Source organism: Mustela lutreola, chromosome 1, assembly GCF_030435805.1.
Source record: "Mustela lutreola isolate mMusLut2 chromosome 1, mMusLut2.pri, whole genome shotgun sequence".
In the NCBI taxonomy this organism is placed as follows: Eukaryota; Metazoa; Chordata; class Mammalia; order Carnivora; family Mustelidae; genus Mustela; species Mustela lutreola.
Genome location: NC_081290.1, coordinates 253,264,710 through 253,286,368, shown reverse-complemented (window position 1 = coordinate 253,286,368; position 21,659 = coordinate 253,264,710). Strand labels below are relative to the sequence as shown.

The window sequence follows — 21,659 nt, the reverse complement described above, 5'->3', positions numbered from 1 at the left end:
GAGCCCTAGGACTTAATGTAGATGGGAAAACTTTACCGACTGGGTACACAAGGAGCCACAGAACTAAGCACTTAAAAAAGGCAAACCAGCAGGATTCAAGTGAAAGACTCTAATGGAATTACTTAAAAACAACTCAGGCATGTCCTGGACTCAGAATATATTGGACTCAAACTTCACACCTATCCATCTGCAGACAGCCATGAGGGCCCGCTTTCAGAATGATGACCCTGAAGGATGCTGTCACATTATGAAATAACCCATCAGCTTCACTTGAATGTGTTTACTGAGGCAGGAAGATGGAATAATATATTTTACAGAGATTTACAGTCATAGAGTTGAACCAAAATGGGTTTTCTTCTTAAAATTTACTAGAGATTTCTCTAGAGCAGTAGTTACTGACCTTTACTATTTTTGTCTCAGCCACAAACTCCCTCTGAGAATCGAAACCCTCTCCTCTGAAAAATACACATATGTACTATACTTTTTTTGTTACCTTATAATTTCAGGGTGGTCAGAGAATCTCTGATACCAATCTTTCCATTTTATGGGTTCTCTAAGCATCTCTACTGTAAAGAATAGCAAATTAGGGAAAGCAACTTCAATTTCCAAAATTGTTTACTCAACTCATTTAACTTTCTGGTGCTAAGAACAGACCAAAGTGTGATCTTAACTTATTCTCACTGCACAGAGTCCTGGCCCTATGTTCCTTTTGTATGCCAAAAATGTGAATTACGGTATTTTAGAAATGGTAGGATTCTAACTTCAAAAGTCAGCATCTAACTGAGGAAATAATCCAGAGAAAAGCAAAGTTAAAGTCACATTATAAGGATAGGTAAGATGCCATTTATACACAAAAGATATTGTCACATACACACATGCATAACTGAATAGTCTGTCATTGGTACTTACAGTAAGTATTCAGAACCCTTGTGATGGTCTGCCATTTACTAAAGCTGGTTATCATGGACTTTAAACCTTTATTAAGAAAAGTTGTTAAGGGCGCCTGGGTGGCTCAGTGGGTTAAGCCGCTGCCTTCGGCTCAGGTCATGATCTCAGGGTCCTGGGATCGAGTCCCGCATCGGGCTCTCTGCTCAGCGGGGAGCCTGCTTCTCTCTCTCTCTCTCTGCCTGCCTCTCTATCTACTTGTGATTTCTCTCTGTCAAATAAATAAATAAAATCTTAAAAAAAAAAAAAAAAGTTGTTAATACACAGGCTACCAAATTTTGGAAAGCTGCTTCCACAATGTGAATGTTATCCATAGTGTTAAACCTGTATCTCTGAGGAAAAACTAAAGCAAACAAATTAGAAATAAAACAAACAAATCCCCTCTATTTTTAAAGTTCATTATAGCTCCAGGGATAACATAACTTAGTCTTTGCTAATCAGATATGATTTCTACGATATCTATGTAGATACAGAAATTAGTTACATGAGAAAACAGGACAGATGTTATCCATTGTCTAATGCTCAAGGGATAGGGTTGTATGATACCAGAGCCTGCAGGGATGGGGGCATCAAGCTGGCTGGCAGCTTCCTGCTGATGGCAGAGGTAGCCTTTGCCTTAAGACAACCAGCTCTGGGGTGTATTGTGATTATTCCTGAAGCTCAGTCTACAAGCTCTCTCTCCAGTTCTCCTAACAACTTTCTGTGATCTCTATATGACCTAATAAATCCTTTTCTTCTCATCAGAGAATTCTTTTTGTCACAGCTGAGAACAGCAACTGATACACTGCATCTAAAAACACATGTTCTATTCCTCATAATCCTGGAAATGTCAATGGCTCCTTGGAATTACTGGGAAATCTACAGACTGGTCAGTGACTTGACCTGTGACAAGAGTTTTCTGCCAGCACTTATAACAAGAACAATAAAACCAAACATAAAAAGAGATCAAGTCAGTTATTAGTAAAAGCTAGAGGAGTTGCATTAGTATTTCAGAGTCAGGTTAAACTATACAAGCCATGCAATAAGTAGATGAGCAAAAGAATCGAGAGACTAAAAAGAAAAAAAAAAAAAATGGAGCTAATGGTGAGAGGGAACGCCTGCCACTGATACAGAGTAGCGTTGACGAATTTCTGATCTCTATCCCTGGGCAGAGGGAGGCCTACTTTTATGTTATTCATCTTGTTGTTGTTGTTATTATTATTATTATTAGTGTGATTATTTATTTTATCCTTACTCTGGACCATCCTGAATGAGTCTCGGGAAAATAATCAATCATCAGAATCTATCTTACAAAAAACATCATAAAAATTAGTTGTGGGGAGGATGGGCATTTTCAGCCTACTTCCCTCCTACCCTTTTGTTTTTTTCACTCTCTTCCTTCCCATTTATCTCCATAATCTGATGACAGACTATGTTTTCACAACAATCTAAATTAAGTATTACCAACTATGTATTCCTTTAAAAAGTTCTGGACATTATCAAAATCACACATTTTATTAGGGAGATTTGACTAATCAAAGACAGTTGTCACAATGTCTAATTTGTCTAATATTTCACCACCTATCTACTATCCTATGCATACCTTGAGCATTTTTTATGTCTAAGAAAATTATAGATAAACTTATTTTATTCTAGGGGGTAAAATGAATAATTTTAAAGAAAATTAGAAGAGAGGAGAGAGGGTGTTTGAGAAGTACAAAGTCAAAGAGACTTTAAGCTTTGGAGTCCATGAGATTGGTTATATCACATGATAATGAAGTTATCATATATATATAAGTAAGAAAAAGGAGGCTGAGTTTTTTTGTTTCTTTGTTTTATTTTTTGGTGCAAATTTTTAATTTGTTCCAGCCACATAATAACCAAATATAAAATAAGCAATTGAATGCCAAAAATGGATATGAGATATCAAAACCAGATAATCAAAAAATCATGAACAAACATGTAGGAAACACATGTAGTCCAGGACCAGATGCTTCACAGATGAATACTACTATATATATATATATATATTTTTTTTTAATCTGTCTAAAATAAATTTATTTAAAGGAATTAAATCTCCAAGAAATATACTTCCCACCAAACGACAATACAACCACCACACAGTGGGATGACAAGCATTGACCAGCGAAATCCAGCAGATATTTATGAAAGCAATGACCCAGATGTTAAACAAAGTTTTCTAGGTAAGAGAATAAGAGGAGCTTCTTCCCTACTCATTTTATGAGGTCTGTATCACATATTTTTTTTTAAGAGAGTCAATACCTATTCTTCTTAAGCTATTAGATAAAACAGAAGAGGAAGGGAAACTTCCAAATTCACTCTACAAGGCCAACATTACTGTCAAAATCAGATAAAGACACTACCAAAAAAAAAAAAAAAGCTATAAGCCAATATCTCTGAAGAACACAGATATAAAAATCCTCAACGAAATATTAGCAAACAGGGACACCTGGGTGGCTCAGTTCATTAAGGAATCTGCCTCCAGCTCAGGCCATGGTCCTAGGATTCTGGGATTGAGTCTCACATTGGGTTCCTTGCTCTGTGGGAAGCCTGCTTCTCCCTCTGCCTGCTGCACCCCCTGCTTGTGCGCTCTCTCTGTCTCTGACAAACAAATAAATAAAATCTTTTAAAAATATTAGCAAACACAATTCAAAAACTCATTAAAATCTCATTTACCACAATAGAGTGGAATTTATTCCAGGAATGCAAGAGCGGTTCATTACTCACAAATCAGTCAATGTAGTATGTTCCATTAACAAGAGGAAGGATAAAAGCTATATGTTCATCTCAACAGACACAGAAAAATCATTTGACAAAGTATAATATAAATTCATGCTAAAAATCCTCAGCAAAGCACATTTAGCAGGAAAATAACTCAACATAATAAAGGCCATAATGAAAAACCCACACCTAGTATTATACTCGAAGGTGGAAAACTGACATCTCTTCCTCTAAGATCAGAAACAAGCAATGATGTCCATTCTCACTACTTTTATTCAACATAGTACCTGAAGTCCTAGCTGCAGCAATCAGACAAGAAAAAGAAGTAAAAAGGCATCCAAACTGGTAAGGAAAAACCCAAACTATCACTATTTGCAGAATAACACAATATTACATATAGAAAACCCTAAAGACTCTATACAAAAAAAATTTCTAAAACTGTTAAGTGAATTCAGTAAGGTCACAGGATATAAAATCTAAGTACAGAAGTCTGTTGTGTTTCCATACACCAATAATGAAGCAGAAGAAAGAAATTAAGAAAACAATCTCACTTATAATTTCATCAAAAAGAATAAAATATCTAGGATTAATTTAACCAAGAAGGTGAAAGACCTATACTCAGTACACTATAAGACATTGATGAAAGAAACTGAAATGATACAAAAGAATGCAAAGACTTACCATGTTCATGGATTGCAAGAATTAATATTGTTAAAATGCCCATAATACCTAAAGCAATGTACAGGTTTAATGTAATCCCTATCAAAATACCAATAGCTTTTTTCACAAAGCTTGAACAAATAACCTAAAATAGTGCGACCACAAAAAAACTTTATAGTCAAAACAATCTTGAGAAAGAACAGGGATGGAAGTATTAAAGTTCCATATTTTAAGATATACTACAAAACTATAATAAACAAAACAGGATGGTATCAGCACAAAAACAATAAAATAAATAAATCACATTTAAATCAATACATAGATCAATGGAACAGAATAAAGGGTCCAGAAATAAACCCATTTTTATATGGTTGATTAATCTATGACAAAGGAGTCAAGAATATACAATGAGGAAAATACAGTTTTTTCAATAGATAGTGTTGGGAAAACTGGACAGCTACATGCAAAAGAATAAAACTGGACCACTTTCTTAAACCATACACAAAAATAAATTAAAAACAAGAAAAAAAACATAGGTAGTAATCTCTTAGACATCAACCCTAGCAACATGTTTATGGGTATGTCTCCTCTGGCAAGGAAACCAATCCAGAAGTAAACTACTGGGACTACATCGAAATAAAAAGCTTTTACACAGCAAAGGAAACCATCAAGAAAACAAAAAGGTAACCTACTGAATGGAAGAAGATATTTCCAAATGATATATCCAATGAGGGATTAATATGCAAAATACACAAAGAACTTATAGAACTCAAAACCAAAAAGATAAACCATTTGATTAAAAAATATTGGCAGATAATTTGAATACAAATGATACATAAAAAGATGCTCAACATCACTAATCATCAGAAAAATGCAAAACAAAACTACAATGAGATACCACCTCATATCTGTCAGAATGGCTAGTATCAAAAAGACAAGAAATAACAAGTATTGGTGAGGATGTGGAGAAAGGAGAAATTACAGGCACTTTTGGTGGAAATATAAATTGCTACAGCCACTGAAGAAAAAAGTATGAAAGTTCCAAAACTAGAACTACCATGTGACCGAATAATTACACTGTGGATTATTTACCCAAAGAAAATGAAAACACTAATTTGAAAAGATATATGCACTTCTATGTTTATTGTACCATTATCTACAATAGCCAAGATGTGGAAGCAACCTAAGTGTCCATTGATAGATGAATGGATAAAGAAGATGTGGTATACATATATAATAGAATATTACTCAGCCATGAAAAGGAATGAGACCTTACCATTTGTGACAGCATGGATGGACCTAGAGCATGTTGTGCTAAGTGAAATAAGTCATAGAAATCAAATACTATATGATTTTCCATTTATGGAGAATCTAAAAACACATAAGTAAACAAATGAACAAACAAACAAAAACAGACTCTAAAATACAGAAAACAAACTGGTGGTTGCCAGAGGGGAGGTGCGTGGGGTTAAGGATGAAGTAGATGAAACAAGTAAGAGGTACAAACTTCCAGTTCCAAAATAAATTAAGTCATGGAGATAAAACATATAGCATAGGGAATGTAATCAATAATATTGTTAACAGTTGTGTGGTGACGGATGATGACCAATTATTACACTGAACACTGAGGAACGTAGAGAACTGTAGAATCACGGTGTCACACGCTGAAACTAATGTAATGTTGCACATCAGTTACACTTCTATAATGAAAATAAATAATTTAAGGTAGCCATACTAGACTTCCTACAAAGCAAAATAAAATAAAACAGAGACAGATTAGGATACGTCGGTGCCGGAGCGGCTTGTAGCGCATGCGCGGTGATGCTTCTGGGCTCCGCCATGCCTGCTCGTTGCCTCGGCTGCCGCTGCCTCAAGCCATCGCCGCCCCGGGTGGCGACGGTGCGGAGCTGCTCCGGATGGGCCCTTGGCGGGGCGGGGGGGTGCCCGGGCGCCACACGACTTTTTCGGTGCCGGAAAGTAAACACGCCATTAAGATGGCGGCTGGATGCAAGCCAGTAGGCGGAACTTAGGATTTTGTATCTATGTGGCTGCGAGTGATTGGTTGTGCAACCTTGGTGTATATAGACATGCATGGGCGGGGGAGAGGGAGATCCCAACAGCTACGCAGAAATAAAGCTTGCTTCGCTGAGGTCTCCTGGTCGTTCTTGCTGGCGAGAGCGACAGGATACTACTAGAAAGCTGGTGATATATCTATTATAAAATCAAATTTTACGTTGTAGGAAATCTAACATTGTACAAAATTATACACTGAAAACACAGGATATACAGGAAGACAATCACTGGGAAAGACCCCTTGCCATGGAACTTTGTAATCATAGCATTAAGAACATAATGATGATATCAATAAAAACATAGCCATAATATGATATTTCTCATTTTTTCCCAAATACCATAGTCAATCATTTGCAGCCTTACAGTTAAGATTTAGTATTTCATCCTCTGAGATGAAGATCCTAAAGGGAATTTCTTCTAATAAAGCACTTTATCACAAAAATTAAAACCTAAGGCATACTTTTCATTAATCTCTTTTTTTTAATGCAGGCGGAAAGTCCTAACAGAATCTTCTATACTTACAGCTCAGTCAGATATCTTGGTGCACTGAAAAGCTATTTTTTAAAAATGTTTTGAAGGCACCTAACTGCCACTATCAACACTAAAGGGAGGTTCTTTTGTATATTTTCCTATTCCCTTGGATTTGTAAAGAGTTCTCTAAAATGTAATAAGGTTTCCCCCTGACTGCTTCAAACCTTAACATGTTAGGAAAAAATTACACATAAACCAAAACAATTTTAAGAAAACTTTACTGGCATCATTCCACCATTAATTCCTACTGTGGTGATTCTGTTCCAAGACATACACTGTGGGGGAATAGATTTGACTTGCATGTTCCATGGAAGAGAAAATAAGCAGAAAAGCGGAGGGCTGTAACTCAAAGCATTCTGCCCCACACTGCATTTGCTTTTTAAAAGGTCAGAGTATTTTTCCCACTCCAAGGGACAGCTGAAATCTTGAGTCGCTCTCCTCTACCTATCCCTCCCATCCCTGCTTTCTCCAACTCTAAAACAAAACAAAACAATACCACTCAGAAGAATAACCCATTAGAAGAAAATTAAACTGCAAGAGAATCATCAGAAAGCTGTTTAAAATCCCTTTCCATTCTTTGCACATGCACATCTGATAGACCATTTTAATGTCATAATCAGAGTCCTGATGATGAATGTTTGATACCAAAACATTTGTAAAGTCTATTTTTTAAACTTGATATCAAAGTGGAAATCATTTAAGGAATAATGTGAATAATGAGGTTTATCTATTATTTAAGTGTCTCAAAAAGTAAAAAGAAGGTATGGACAAATGAAGGAATGAGAGAAGGAAAAAGAAAGTAGGAAACTCTAAAGTGATTGACTTGGGATTCAAAATAAACATAATTAGTGAGACTGGTCAAGAAAAATGTATCATTAATTAGTCATGGTTTCATAGTCCTAATTAACTGCATTCAAGAAAAAAGGTGGAAAGAGAAATGTGGCAGAGGAATTATAGAAAATAAAGTAGTCGTATAATAAGACAAAGACAATACATATTTTGTAGGGTTCTTTGAATTTAAAGGTTCTAATGAAAGCTGTTCCAGCTTATTTCTGTTCAACTCTACATTACTTTAAGATAATCCTAAATAAATTTTTCATTCCAGTTTGGCTCTTCCTAGCATGAGGTCAATTTCTAGCTAGGCTTCTTCTTCTTCGGCTCCTGTAATGTCATTGGGTAGACAGATGAATTTATGAAATGAAAAATATTTTTTAATATTAGCACAAGCAAAGTATAATTAAACAGGAAAATGAACTAGAGAGGTATGAACTAATAACACTATCAAATATATAAAAGTGGGATTATCTACTCTTTGAAATTCTCAACATTGTAATTCCTTTCCATTGGTACATAACTGAAGGCGAAATTGGCATATGATCAATATTCCAAAAGCTGTTGCTAGTCTATAAGTGGGTTTGCATCTATGCTTTGATTTATATTTAGAATTTGCCTGAAAAATATCTTACCTCATTCTGGAGATCTCGGATCATTTTGCTCTTTCTTTCCATGTCAGTCTTTAAAAAATTAATCTGAAAATGAATGGAATATTATTTAAGCACATTTCAAATTCATTCCTATGGCTTTTATCGATTTATTTTCATGGTTTTTGAAGCAGAATACAATGATTATCTCTTTATCAACAAATATTGCAGAAGAGCAAAGGATTAAAATTTTCATTAACCAAACTTTCATAATTTCATAATTTCATACACATATGCATTAATTTTAAAAAGGCTTTTCTCAAAGACAAAAATATTGTTTTATAAATTAAGAAACCATGCATATTATAACTGTGATTCTCTTATCTACTTAACCTCAATTAAAAAAATGTGTTTAAAAAAAAAAAAAGGCCAAACAGCAACAACAAAAAGCTAGATTCTAGGGTTGGGCCTAGAAATCTCCATTCATAAAACACTCTGCAGGTAATTTTGACCTATAGCAGGCTGGAAAGCAATGGCCTAGTGAAATTCCTGGTCATTAAGGCACAGAATGTTCTAATGCTGTACCAAAGAAACCATGTTTCCTTCTGAATTTGATATTGTTGGAATCTGTAATCTTGGTCAGTTGTTCAAACTATGCTTATACAAACATTACACCTTTGCTGTCTGAATATATCTGCCTAAGTATTTTGAAAAAAAAATTCAATATAGCATAGTTGTTAAAATCTGAAAGTTTATAGTCAGTGAGAGTTCACTCTGATAAAAAGTACTTTTATGATAGTGGATAAAATATTTAATTTCTCCAATTTTTAATTTCCTCTTAGTCACATTTTTTTAAGTAAAAGGAAACAGATAAAATCAGTTTTACTAAAATGTTTAATTCAATATACTCAAAATATTATTAATTTGACATGTAATGGATTAATGATACAATTGACATTTTTTTTTAAATGTATCATTAAAATCCACTGTGTGTTTTACACTAATAGCCTATCCCAATTTAGCCTAGCCATTTTATAATGCGCAATAGCCTTATGTAGCTAGTGTTTATATATACTGGACAACACAAGCTCGGAGGATCCCTGGAATGATACAAACAAGACTGGGGATGTGGGTTATCTCTGGAGATACACTGAATCAGAGGAAAACGAGTTTAGGAGTAAAATAAATTTCACCATATATATACGGATTAAAAAAAAAATAGTTCTGAAACATTTCAAACATAAACAAAAGACCAAAAAGCAATATGTTAAAACACCTCTGAGCCCAAACCTAAGAATAAAGAAATGTAAATGTTTTGTCCAATTTTCTTCAGACCTTGTGAAAAAAAAGTTACACCTACTATTAAAGCCCCACCTAATTTTTCTTCCTTCACTCTCCAGAAATTATTGTGTATAAGTCCTGTGCATGTTTTCCTACATTTTGCTTTCTGTGTATTATGTAAATCCTCGTTAACAAACATTAACATCCCCTCTTTTCTGGCTTATATAGAGGTCCTTAAACAATTCCTTCAAATGGTAATGGAATTCTAAACCAATTCTGGATGGTCAAACTACATGTAAAACAAGCAGAAGCCTGAGAACTACCACGACCATTGTTTTGGTCATCATAATTTTCAAGTTAAAATTTAACTCTGAAGATAATGACAGCAACCTGAAAACATAAGTCACACTCTGTCCCACTAAGAAGATAGTTCTATTTGGCTGAAAATGCAAAGGAATGTAGGATGTGGTGGTGTTCAGAATTAGATAGGTATGCAGCCCAGTAGGGTCTGCCCCAACAGACAGCTTTGGCACCCATTTCTATTGCTGTGTACAGCCTCAGTCTACGGATAACCAATCTTGGGGCCGGACCAGCCTTTGTGATTCTTAATATAATTGCAAGATACCTTCAGCAATATTACAGCAGGAAACTTTGAAAATTAAAAAAAAAGAAAGGTTTATGACTTACAAGTCCTGGAAATTACATGTCACACCTGGGGCCACACAGTGAGGCCATGGATAGAAAAAGCCAGGGAGAGTGAAGGCCTGAGGTTCTGCTTTTATTGGGGTGGAGGGTAGGGGCCTGCCTAGGGTTTCCTGGGATCGCTTTTTTCTTTTTTTAAACTTTTTTTTTTCCCCAAAGATTCTATTCATTCATTTGAAAGACAGAGATCACAAGTAGGCAGAGAGGCAGACAGAGAGAGAAGAGGAAGCAGGCTCCCCGCTGAGCAGAGAGCAGGATGCAGGGCTCTATCCCAGGACACCTGGATCATGACCTGAGCCAAAGGCAGAGGCTTTAACCCACTGAGCCACCCAGGTGCCCCCTGGGATCACTTTTTAATTGGTGAATTTAAAACATAAGAACACAAGAGGAGAAAAAACCAGCAGCCTAAATGGTCAATTACAGAAATCAACCAAGATCTCCAAAGGAGCCTGAGCTACTTTGGAGCGTAGACCTTGGGAGAGCAGCACCTGGCCTGGACTCCCCTAGTCTTGGGGCTGGCACTGTGTGTATTTCAGAAGGCCGTCCTACAAGCGAACACCTGCAAGTCACAGCTTACGTCAGCACTTGCATTACGAGAAAGAAAAGCCAGCTGTCAGAGCTTATACCACATCTACCTAGGCATGTGAGAAATTTTGGTACGTTACAGATTTGCCTTTAAGTCATGAAAGACAAAGCCACCTTGCTTATATTAATGACCTGTTCTTCCACGGACCTGCTATTTTTCCCAAATCATCACATTTTTATATTATTCAATATATATGATACATAATTAACAATTTTCAAATTATTGTATTAGTTTTTATATCCAAACACAATAGAAGGGGTTCTCACACATTACTTCAAAACAACCTTTAAAAGTAGCTAGAGGGGCACCTGGATGGGTTAAAACCTCTGCCTTCAGCTCAGGGTCCTGGGATGGAGCCCTATATCAGGCTCTCTGCTCAGCAGGGAGCCTACTACCCCACCCCCCTGCCTCTCTGTATACTTGTGATCTCTGGCTGTCAAATAAATAAATAAAAGCTTAAAAAAAAAAAAAAAAGGTAGCTAGAGCATGCTTTTCTTTTTTCTTTTTTTTTTTTTTTTTTTTTAAAGTAAACTCTACACTCAACATGGGGCTGAAACTGCTGACCCTGAGATTGAGTTGTCTGCTCTACCAACCGAGCCAGACACCCCAAAAACTAACTTTAATTAAAGAGTAAAATAAAAACTGGGGTCCCTGGATGGCTATGTCAGTATAGCAGGAGAGTCTTGATCTCAGGGTTGGGAGTTTGAGCCCCACTCTGGACAGAGTTCACTTAAAAATTAAAAAAAAAAAAATCTAATTTATCTAATATGAGAATCGCTACCCCAAGATACGTCTCCAAAGGCAAAGGAAACAAAAGCGAAAATAAACTTTTGGGACTTCATCAAAATAAAAAGCTTCTGCACAGCAAAGGAAACAGTCAAAAACAAAGAGGCAACCCATGGAATGGGAGAAGATATTTGCAAATGACAGTATAGACAAAAGGTTGATATCCAGGATCTATAAAGAATTCTTCAAACTCAACACACCCAAAACAGACAGGCATATCAAAATATGGGCAGAAGATATGAACAGACACTTCTCCAATGAAGACATACAAATGGCTATCAGACACATGAAAAAATGTTCATCATCACTAGCCATCAGGGAGATTCAAATTAAAACCACATTGAGATATCACCTTACACCAATTAGAATGGCCAAAATTAACAAGACAGGAAACAACATGTGTTGGAGGGGATATGGAGAAAGGGGAACCCTCTTACACTGTTGGTGGGAATGCAAGTTGGTGCAGCCTCTTTGGAGAACAGTGTGGAGATTCCTCAAGAAATTAAAAATAGAACTTCCCTATGACCCTACCATTGCACTACTGGGTATTTACCCCAAAGATACAGATGTAGTGAAAAGAAGGGCCATCTGTACCCCAATGTTTATAGCAGCAATGGCCACGGTCACCAAACTGAGGAAAGAACCAAGATGCCCTTCAACGGACGAATGGATAAGACAGATGTGGTCCATATATACTATGGAGTATTATGCCTCCATCAGAAAGGATGAATACCCAACTTTTGTAGCAACATGGACGGGACTGGAAGAGATTATGCTAAGTGAAATCAGTCAAGCAAAGAGAGTCAATTATCACATGATTTCACTTATTTGTGGAGTATAACGAATAGCATGGAGGACATGGGGAGTTAGAGAGGAGAAGGGAGTTGGGGGAAGTTGGAAGGGGAGGTGAACCATGAAAGACTATGGACTCTAAAAAACAATCTGAGGGGTTTGAATTGACAGGTGGGTGGAGGTTGGGGTACCAGGTGGTCAGTATTATAGAGGGCACGGATTGCATGGAGCACTGGGTGTGGTGAAAAAATAATGAATACTGTTATGCCGAAAATAAATAAAAAATAAATTAAAAAAATAAAAATAAATAAACATAAAAAAATAAGGATGATAATGAAAACCTATTGCAACGTTAAGAACATAATTACTTAAACGTGAAACGATAGAAAATCTTGAGAACGCAGTGCTCAAATATTCAAGAGCTAAAATACATTCAGAATATTCAAAAAATATTAGCATTTTGAAATGGTTAGTCTAGAATCCCAACAGGTTTTTAACAACCCTGGCAAAATAGGCATCCCTAGTAGATATGAATTTAATACTCAGAAACAGAAAATAATTTGAACAAAGAAGTAAGAACATAGCAATTCTTTCGTCTTAATGAGAGTCAAAGCTAGAAGTTAATTTTTGCCTTTAGACTAATTATGTCTTACTTAGGGCATGTTAAGCCATAAAAATTAATAAGAGTAGTGAAATGTATCCAATGAGCATTAATATCTTTAATTACTCTGGTTACAGAGAATGAGAGCTCATTCTTCCTTGCTGTCTGTTAGGAGTTTTCATGAGGAACACAGGTTTGAAAGATATGCTATTCCATTATTTGCTTAGGGAAAATAGAAAATGTTCACATATTCATAAAAAGTATTTTCCCACAGAATTAGATCATGACAGCTTTATTGCTTCTTCAATTTAATTTTTCTTAAGTTTATCTTCTTTTATATTTTTGTGATTTAAGTTTATTTTTTTAGGTTTCATAACTTTTATTATAAACTTAACAAATGATATATTTGTAACATTTTTTGCATAAAATATACAATCTGTTATTTTTATGGAAAAAGGCATAGTAATTAGTTATGTAATCAAGGGTAGCCCATAAGATTATCAGCTCTTAAATCTAAAATAGCACAATGTTTGCAGAATTAAATCCAGTTTTTCCCCTCTATTTGAGAGTGAACAATTACAATTATCTTTATCTCTCCTTCTTACCCAACCTTCAATTACATCAACAGTCTAACAGAGAAAATAATAATTACTCACCAAAAATAAATGTTAAAAAATACAAATTAGTGGGGCACCTGGGTGGTTCAGTGAGTTAAGTCTCTGCCTTCAGCTCAGGCCATGATCTCAGGGTCCTGGGACGAAGCCCCACATCGGGCAGGGGGAAGGATTGGTCTCCTCAGCAGGGACCCTGCTTTCCCCTCTCTCTCTGCCTCTCTGCCTACTTGTGATCTCTCTCTCTTGTTAAATAAATAAATAAAATCTTTAAAAACATTAGTTTAATTCTTAGTTAACCTAGAATTTCCAAATAGGGAGAACAAGCACAAAACTTTCTGTTTGAGTCTACCAAAATTTGGAAGAAGTAATTCCCAGTACTATGAAATCTCTCTTCTAGATCCCACCAAATGCACAAAACAAACAAATAAACAAAACATTGTTTTAATAAGTATAACTCAATCCCATATTTGTTGAGGTTGCAGTCATCTCTTTATCTCCTTCTACACTCATATTAGTCATTCAGCTGGAAACACTGAACAAGTACTCTTGGTGACATGCTTTTCAAAAACAAACTAGCCAACCCAAGACCCTGAACCTCAGCCCACCCCTCTGAACTGGCATGTTCTCACAGAACAAGCCATTACACACCTGCCCTAACCATCCCAGAGTCAGATACCAGACAACTAGGGGCATTCCCTATGCCCCAGAGCCCGCTGAGATCATTCACTTGGACTCCTCCTAAGCTGCTTCCCCTTCCTCACACATCTTCCCCACAGAAACCACAGTTTCTTACCTCCCTCTGCCTCATGACCTACCCGAGTACTTCCCTGGACATTCACCTGTCACAAGTCATGCCACCCCCCTGAGAACTGTGAGAAATAAACTGAATTCTCAATGGTGGTCATTTCCTGATTGGACTAACTGTACCTTAAATTTTCCATTTATATATTATATTTTAAAACACACTCAGGTCCTAGAAACAAGATAAAAGGTCCAGTCCCCATAAATGGTATGTAAGATGGTTCTGGAGAATAAAGTCGAAATGCAGTGAGAAAATCTGGAGAGAAGTTTGATTCTCAAGCTTTGGGGTGTATCAGAATCACCTGTGGAGTTGATTAAACAGGCAGTGTATGGCCCCACCATGGAGGGATTCCTGTTCTGTAGATGAGTGGTGGGGATACAGTGAAGAAAATCCAGTCACCAGATCATAAAAATACTTGGTCGGCATTCATTCCAAGAAAATATTTTTGTTGTATTTGATTGTTAGGGGTCTTCTAATTACCAGCCCTCATTTATTGATGAAAACAGAGGTCATGAGTGGGACAAAAGTGCTGGTATCAGCCCCACACCAATGGATCCTGAATTACGGCATATAATGACCTTGCCTGTTCAATCAACTCCATAAGTGATTTTGACACACCCCAAGGCTTGAGATTCAAACTTCTCTCCAAATTTTCTCACTACATTTCTACTTTATTTTCCAGAACCATCTTATATACCATTTATGGGGAGTGGACCTTTTATCTTGTTTCTAGGAACTGAGTCTATTTTAAAAATGATTTCCCAGCCCCAGAGCAAAGGACAGGAGAAAGAAACATACTTACAGTAGCTTGTTGTTTTTCTGCTTTCTCGGTTGTCTCTTTAAGTTGATTTTGCAGGACCTCCTGGAGAGACTTCATTTGTTCTCTAGGAGAAAACAGAGAGCAAAAGAGAGACATAATTCTGTTATTTCTTCTGTACATTATGAAAGGAGGCTTTGCTGTCGACATACATTTAGGAAACAGATAACAAGAATTGTATGTAGGGACACACTTAAGCATGCAGGATTTATTTGAGGATTCTAAGAATAAAGTTTTCTGTTCCATGCAAATACTAAAAGCAAGCTGTATTTAAAGGAAATTGCCTTGCTATTGTGTCTAGTAAGAATCCCACTGTGTGAATCATCTGTGAGCTGCATAATGTGTTAAATCAAATCAACGTAATAATTAGAGTTGAAAAGCTAATTTTAGTGACAGCATGCCAGGGTACGAACATGCTGCTTAGAAAAAAAGTTGCCATGGACTTGCTGATAGGATAAAATTACAACTCCCCTTGGATGCTCCTAATTGATTAATTCTAAGGCAGTGTACTTTAGACATCCTTTATAAGGCCTGAGACTTTTTATAAAAATGAAAAGAAAAGACACTTATTTTGAACTTGAGGGCTGCCTCATTTACTGTGGTTAATAAGAGAAATACATGTCTGCATGTATATACACATTATCTCTCAAGCTCAGTAATGCACACGGATCTTGTCTCACTTGTTAAAAATATAAACATTTCCATAATTTAGCATTCCTCTCAAGGGTTGAAGATGATAAATCATACTATCTTTGTGTGCCCCCATTTTATCATCTAAGCTACCACTTCCAAAAGTTTTGATACCAGATGAGGGTTTAGTTTGTAAGTGTGTGTGTGTGTGTGTGTGTGTGTGTGTGTGTGTGCATGTGCACACACGTGTTTTATTCTGGCTATAAGAATAAACTTTAAAGCAACAACAGCCAAACAGAAAGATTTCCTAGCCTAACCAGCAGAACTCAAATTCATTTAACATTCCCAACCTAGTGCCAAAACACTACCTCTACAACCTTTGTGTGCAACCATACTACAGAGACTAGGGAAAGGAGTGCACCCTTTTAGGCCCAATTTCTTCATCTATAAAATGGGTATACTAATAGAGCTATCTGATAAGTTTGTAATGAGGTTTAGATGACATAATGTAGGCAAAATACTTAGTACAATGCCTGGAAAATAATCACTTAATAAACATGAGATCTCTGGCATAACCACCAGGATCACTGCAGGTCCTAAGTTCATTCTTTGGCCACCACATCCTACACAACCGCAAGCTGTTCTTTCATCCACTGGGATTTAATGATGCTCCCAGATTTCTTACTCTAAAAACCCTTAGGTCCCAGATATTTCAGAATATCAGTAAGAGTCTATATGATTGCTAAAATCAATTTGAACTTTGTCAAGGCAAAATATAATTGGAACAAGTTATAAAATAATTATAGTCACTTTGGTTTGTAGATGATTTATGTTTGCGTACGTGAAGCTCATAGCATGCTTTTGCTTACAGCATACTTAAGTCTCAGCTTCCATTCTTTCCTCAAATCTGTATCATTTATCAAGATTGTTTCATATATAGACATTTAAAATTAGACTTCCATTATTCTTTCTCCTATCTTCCACACAAAAATTTGTGGCATAATATAGTGTAGTCATGTCTACATATGTTGTAGGCTTACAATGCATCAGACACTGTTAGACTGTTCACACCAAACTATGACGTACTACTACAGAGAGAAGACTGTTACAGAGAAAGGTGGTGAAATTGTGTTCTAAAGCCTATGTGTTCAAACTCTAGAGTCATTACTCTACCTTTAACAGAGAGAGGGAAAGAGGAGGGAAAGAAAAAAGGGAGGGAAGGATGGAAGGATCTACACAGTATCCCTAACACTCAGATCTTCAACAAGCACTGAATGAGAACACAAAATACTGTATTTCTAACTGATACGAAAATTATAGTAATATTTTAAAATGATAATAATTTCATGATTATTTTTGAATTTTAAAATTATCATTTTAAATGATAGATATTTTTAAATTAAACTATAAAATAGTATATATTAAAATATAAAATAGTATATATTTTTATTAAAAACGTGTGTGTGTGTGTGTGTATCAGAAATTCCCACATACATCAAGGAAAGCTAAGAGAATGATAAAGATGGTTTTTTGAAACTTCTAAATGTCTTTATATACACTTTGCCTTATAGCTTATTGTTGCACATTCTCATGGCTCTCATGAGAGCAATCAGTCTCTGCCTCACAGTCTTGCTAAATTATAATCCTATGAGAGAGGACTTCTGACTCGCTCCATAGGCCCCCTCCACCAACAGGGATTTACCTCAACTATTCCAACTACTCTAGGGTCTTATTTGGGATACCGAGATGAGTCTTTAATTCTAAGGAACTCTTTGAACACCATCCTGATCAAAATACCAATGGCATTTTTCAAAGTGCTGGAACAAACAATCCTAAAATTTATATGGAACCAGAAAAGACACCGAATTGCCAAGGAAATGTTGAAAAAGAAAAACAAGGAACGGCATCACGTTGCCTAATTTCAAGGTACATTAAAAAGCTGTGATGGCCAAGACAGCATGCTACCGCCAGAAAAAAAGACATAGACTAGTGTAACAGAATAGAGAGCCCATATATGTACCCTCAATTCTGTGGTCAACTTATCTTCAACAAAGCAGGAAAAAAATATCCAATGGAAAAAAAGACAGTCTCTTCAATAAATGGTGCTGGAAAAATTAGCTACATATGGAACAATGAAACATGACCATTCTCTTACACCATACACAAAGAAAAATTCTAAATGGATGAAAGACATCAACATGAAATAGGAATCCATAAAAATCCTAGAGGAGAACATAGGCAGTAACCTTTTCGACACTGGCCACAGCAACTTCTTTCAAAACATGTCTTCAAAGGTAAGGGGAACAAAAGCAAAAATGAACTTCTGGAACTTCATCAAGATAAAAGCTTCTGCACAACAAAGGAAACAGTCAACAAAACAAAAGTAGAGACAACCCACAGAATGGGAGAAGATGTTCACAAATGACACTATGAACAAAGGGCTGATATCCAAGATCTATAAAGAACTTCTTAAACTTAACACCTGAAAAACAAATAATCAAGTCAAAAAATGGGCAGAAGACATGAACAGACACTTCTCCAAAGAAGACATACAAAAGGCTAACAGACATATGCAAAACTGCAAAATGTTCAACATCATTAGCTATCTGGGAAGTTAAAATCAAAACCACATTGAAATACCAACTTACACCAGTTAGAATGGCAAAAACTGACAAGAAACAACAAATATTGGAGAGTTTGTAGAGAATGGGGAACCCTCTTACACTGTTGGTGGGAATGCAGTTGGTATAGACACTTTGGAAAACAGTATGGAGATTTCTCAAAAAATTAAAAATAGAGTTACCCTATGACCCAGCAATTACACTACTGGGCATTTACCCCGAAGACACAGATGTAGTGAAAAGAAGGGCCATATATACCCTAACATTCATAGCAGCAATGTCCACAGTTGCCAAATTGTGGAAGGAGCCCAGATGCCCTTCAACAGATGAATGGATAAAGAGGATGTGGTCCATATATACAATGGAACATTACTCAGCCATCAGAAAGGATGAATACCCACCATTTGCATCAACATGGGTGGAATTAGAGGAGATTCTGCTAAGTGAAAGAAGTCAAACAGAGAAAGACAATTGTCATATGGTTTCTTTTAATGGTGGAGCATAAGGAATAGCATGGAGGACATTAGGAGAAGGAAGGGGGAATTGAAGGGGGATAAAGCAGAGGGGGAGATGAATCATGACAGACTATGGACTCCGGTAATCAAACTGAGGGTTTCAGAGGGGAGGGGGGTGGGGGATGGGTTATCTCAGTGATGGGAATTAAGGAGGGCATGTATTACATGGAACACTGGGTGTTAAAAGCTACAATGAATCATAGAACACTACATCAAAATCTAATGAGGTATATAATTTTAAAAATTATTAAAAAATTATAAGAAAAAAGAACTGATGATGGCTCCAGTGACACCTGTGATAGGTTGCTCAGCATGTTGAGCACATTTCTGCACAGAACTTTACTACAAGGGATTTGGCTTCATACATCTTCATATCAAATTATAAATATAAAAAACACACTCACCCAAATACACTACAGGAAGGCATTTTTTTTTTCAAGTGGTTACCAACTTGTAAAAACATCTCAGATGGAGCACTATCCCGCCTATTCTTTTCTGTTTTCAGAGAACACGATATTTTACAATCCTTTGGTACACAGAGTCTAAAATTGCCTTCTAGGAATCTCTACCCACCAACCACAACAGTGAATAAAATGTCTTATCACTTTTTTTCCTAAGACAGTTTTCAGACACCTTAGGTTACCCTCCTACCCACCCCGCCAAGTCTCCATTTCATGGGTACACACTCTTGCTCTTTGTATGGTATGTTTTAGATCTGGTCTTCTGCTATGAATATTATCTAGGCTGTCAAAATATTTCTGAAAATATAACACTCAAGAGTCAATACAACATTTGTGCTCACTCTCTCCCTCCCATACAGATGTGCACACAAAAATTTGCACACACATTCCTTTCTCTGTCTCAACAGAAAGGCATTCTTTGCTCTCTCTGCATGGTTGTATATGGCCCACCCCATAACCTCTGAGTTTACTTACTTAAGTCTAGTTCCAGCTACACAGGGAGACTGATTAGATGCCTCTTGATTACAATTCCAAAAGGGAAATTCCAATTGATTTGGTTTTGTTTTGGTGATCACCTCCGACCTATTAACTGTGATTGATGTTGGGAGTCACATTAAAGAAGCATGACTTCTTGAGACCACTTCTGCAGATAAGTGTTAGGTGGCAAGCAGCCCAGAGGAAGCAGAGTTAGGAAGAGCAGGACATTCAGACAGAATGGCATTTACAACACAATGTGCTGTTCAGACTCAGATAATACTTCTAAATTTGCCATCAGTCAGTATTTTTTAATATTCCAAAATAATACTTTTTTTCTTTGATGGTTTATTAGTATCTCTTCTTTTCAAAACGAGATACACAGCCTGCTTCACCTTCAGAGAACCATGATTTTTATATATCTCTTTCTAAGTAATCAATAAAAATTAATATATCTAATGTCATAGCCTTCTGAGACATTACCTATTGTTAGAATTTACTGAGTTTTCTATTCTGATTTCGTGTACATTATACAAGTTACACATTTTAAACAAGTTTTCAAATTTGGGATAAAACCCTGAAATTGATCTTCTGCTATGAAGATTATCTAGGCTGCTTTGTGATCAGATAACTAACATGAAAAGGTGTGCCTACTGGGTGAGACCAGTCGAGTAAATTCCACCTAACACAACTCTCTTCAACTCATTTAGGCCCTTTGAGCAACCGTTTCCTATCTATTAAACAGTGATAATCATAACTGTTTATAAGACAACAGTGAGGGTGAAATGGGAAAATATATATAAAGCATCTGGCAGAGTCTCTAAATGTGTAACAAATAGTAGCTTGTTTCTACTTAAAGTATCTTTTTCCTTTGAGAGGCAATTTCAATCATATAGCTTTTCATACTGCATAGAAATCTATCTCACAATATACTTTCTTTAAAAAAACACAATCCAACACTAATAAGATTATATTAATTCTACTTGTATTGTTAATAAGATTACCCCATTTTTCACCACCCCCACCATTACCACCATGATCAAGTTTTGATACTATTACACAGGGCCCACTGAAATCAGTGTTATTGCATCTGTCTGTTGACCGACAGACTTGCTGGGGTCTATCTTACTCGGATAAAGGGGAAAATTCTACAGACATGTAAACATTCTGTGATCTGCAGACAAGCAACATAGCGTTATGATCACTAGCAAACTTGCTAGAAATGCACAATTTCCAGCCCCACCATAGATTTACTGTATACAAACCTGCATTTCAATAAGATTCTGAGCCCTTCAAGAGTCAGTAAGAAGAGAAGTGAATTAATGCATTTTGAATGACCCAATTTTTGTGAAATTTCTGAGTGGAGTTTGACACTCTGGGGGAAAAAAAAAAACTGAGAAAATGAAAGGAAATCACAGTCTTACCTTTGTCTCTGACCTATTTCCAGAAGCTTCTCAACATCAGTTTTGGAAGATCTCTCATCATTTTTCAAAGACTGATAAGAAAAGTGGGAAAAGAAAATCTTATTCAAGTGATAAATTGGGGCTCACTTTACTTTTGTCTCTATGGCACAGGTGTGACTGCTCTTCCATCCTGAAACAAGAAGGTGCAAATGAGGCACGGTGA

At 36.3% G+C, this 21,659-nt stretch overlaps 1 protein-coding gene across 1 annotated transcript in view; it reads right to left on the bottom strand.

Annotated features, from left to right (window-relative positions):
- LUZP2 (leucine zipper protein 2) overlaps positions 1-21,659 on the bottom strand; it is a 462,794-nt gene that overhangs the window by 230,366 nt on the left and 210,769 nt on the right. The window contains exons 3-5 of the mRNA XM_059138518.1: positions 21,458-21,528; positions 15,318-15,399; positions 8,397-8,459 (exon numbers count right to left, since the gene is read on the bottom strand). Coding sequence (XP_058994501.1) covers positions 8,397-8,459; positions 15,318-15,392 — 138 coding nt within the window. The 5' untranslated portion in view covers positions 15,393-15,399; positions 21,458-21,528. The remainder of the gene's footprint in view (positions 1-8,396; positions 8,460-15,317; positions 15,400-21,457; positions 21,529-21,659) is intronic.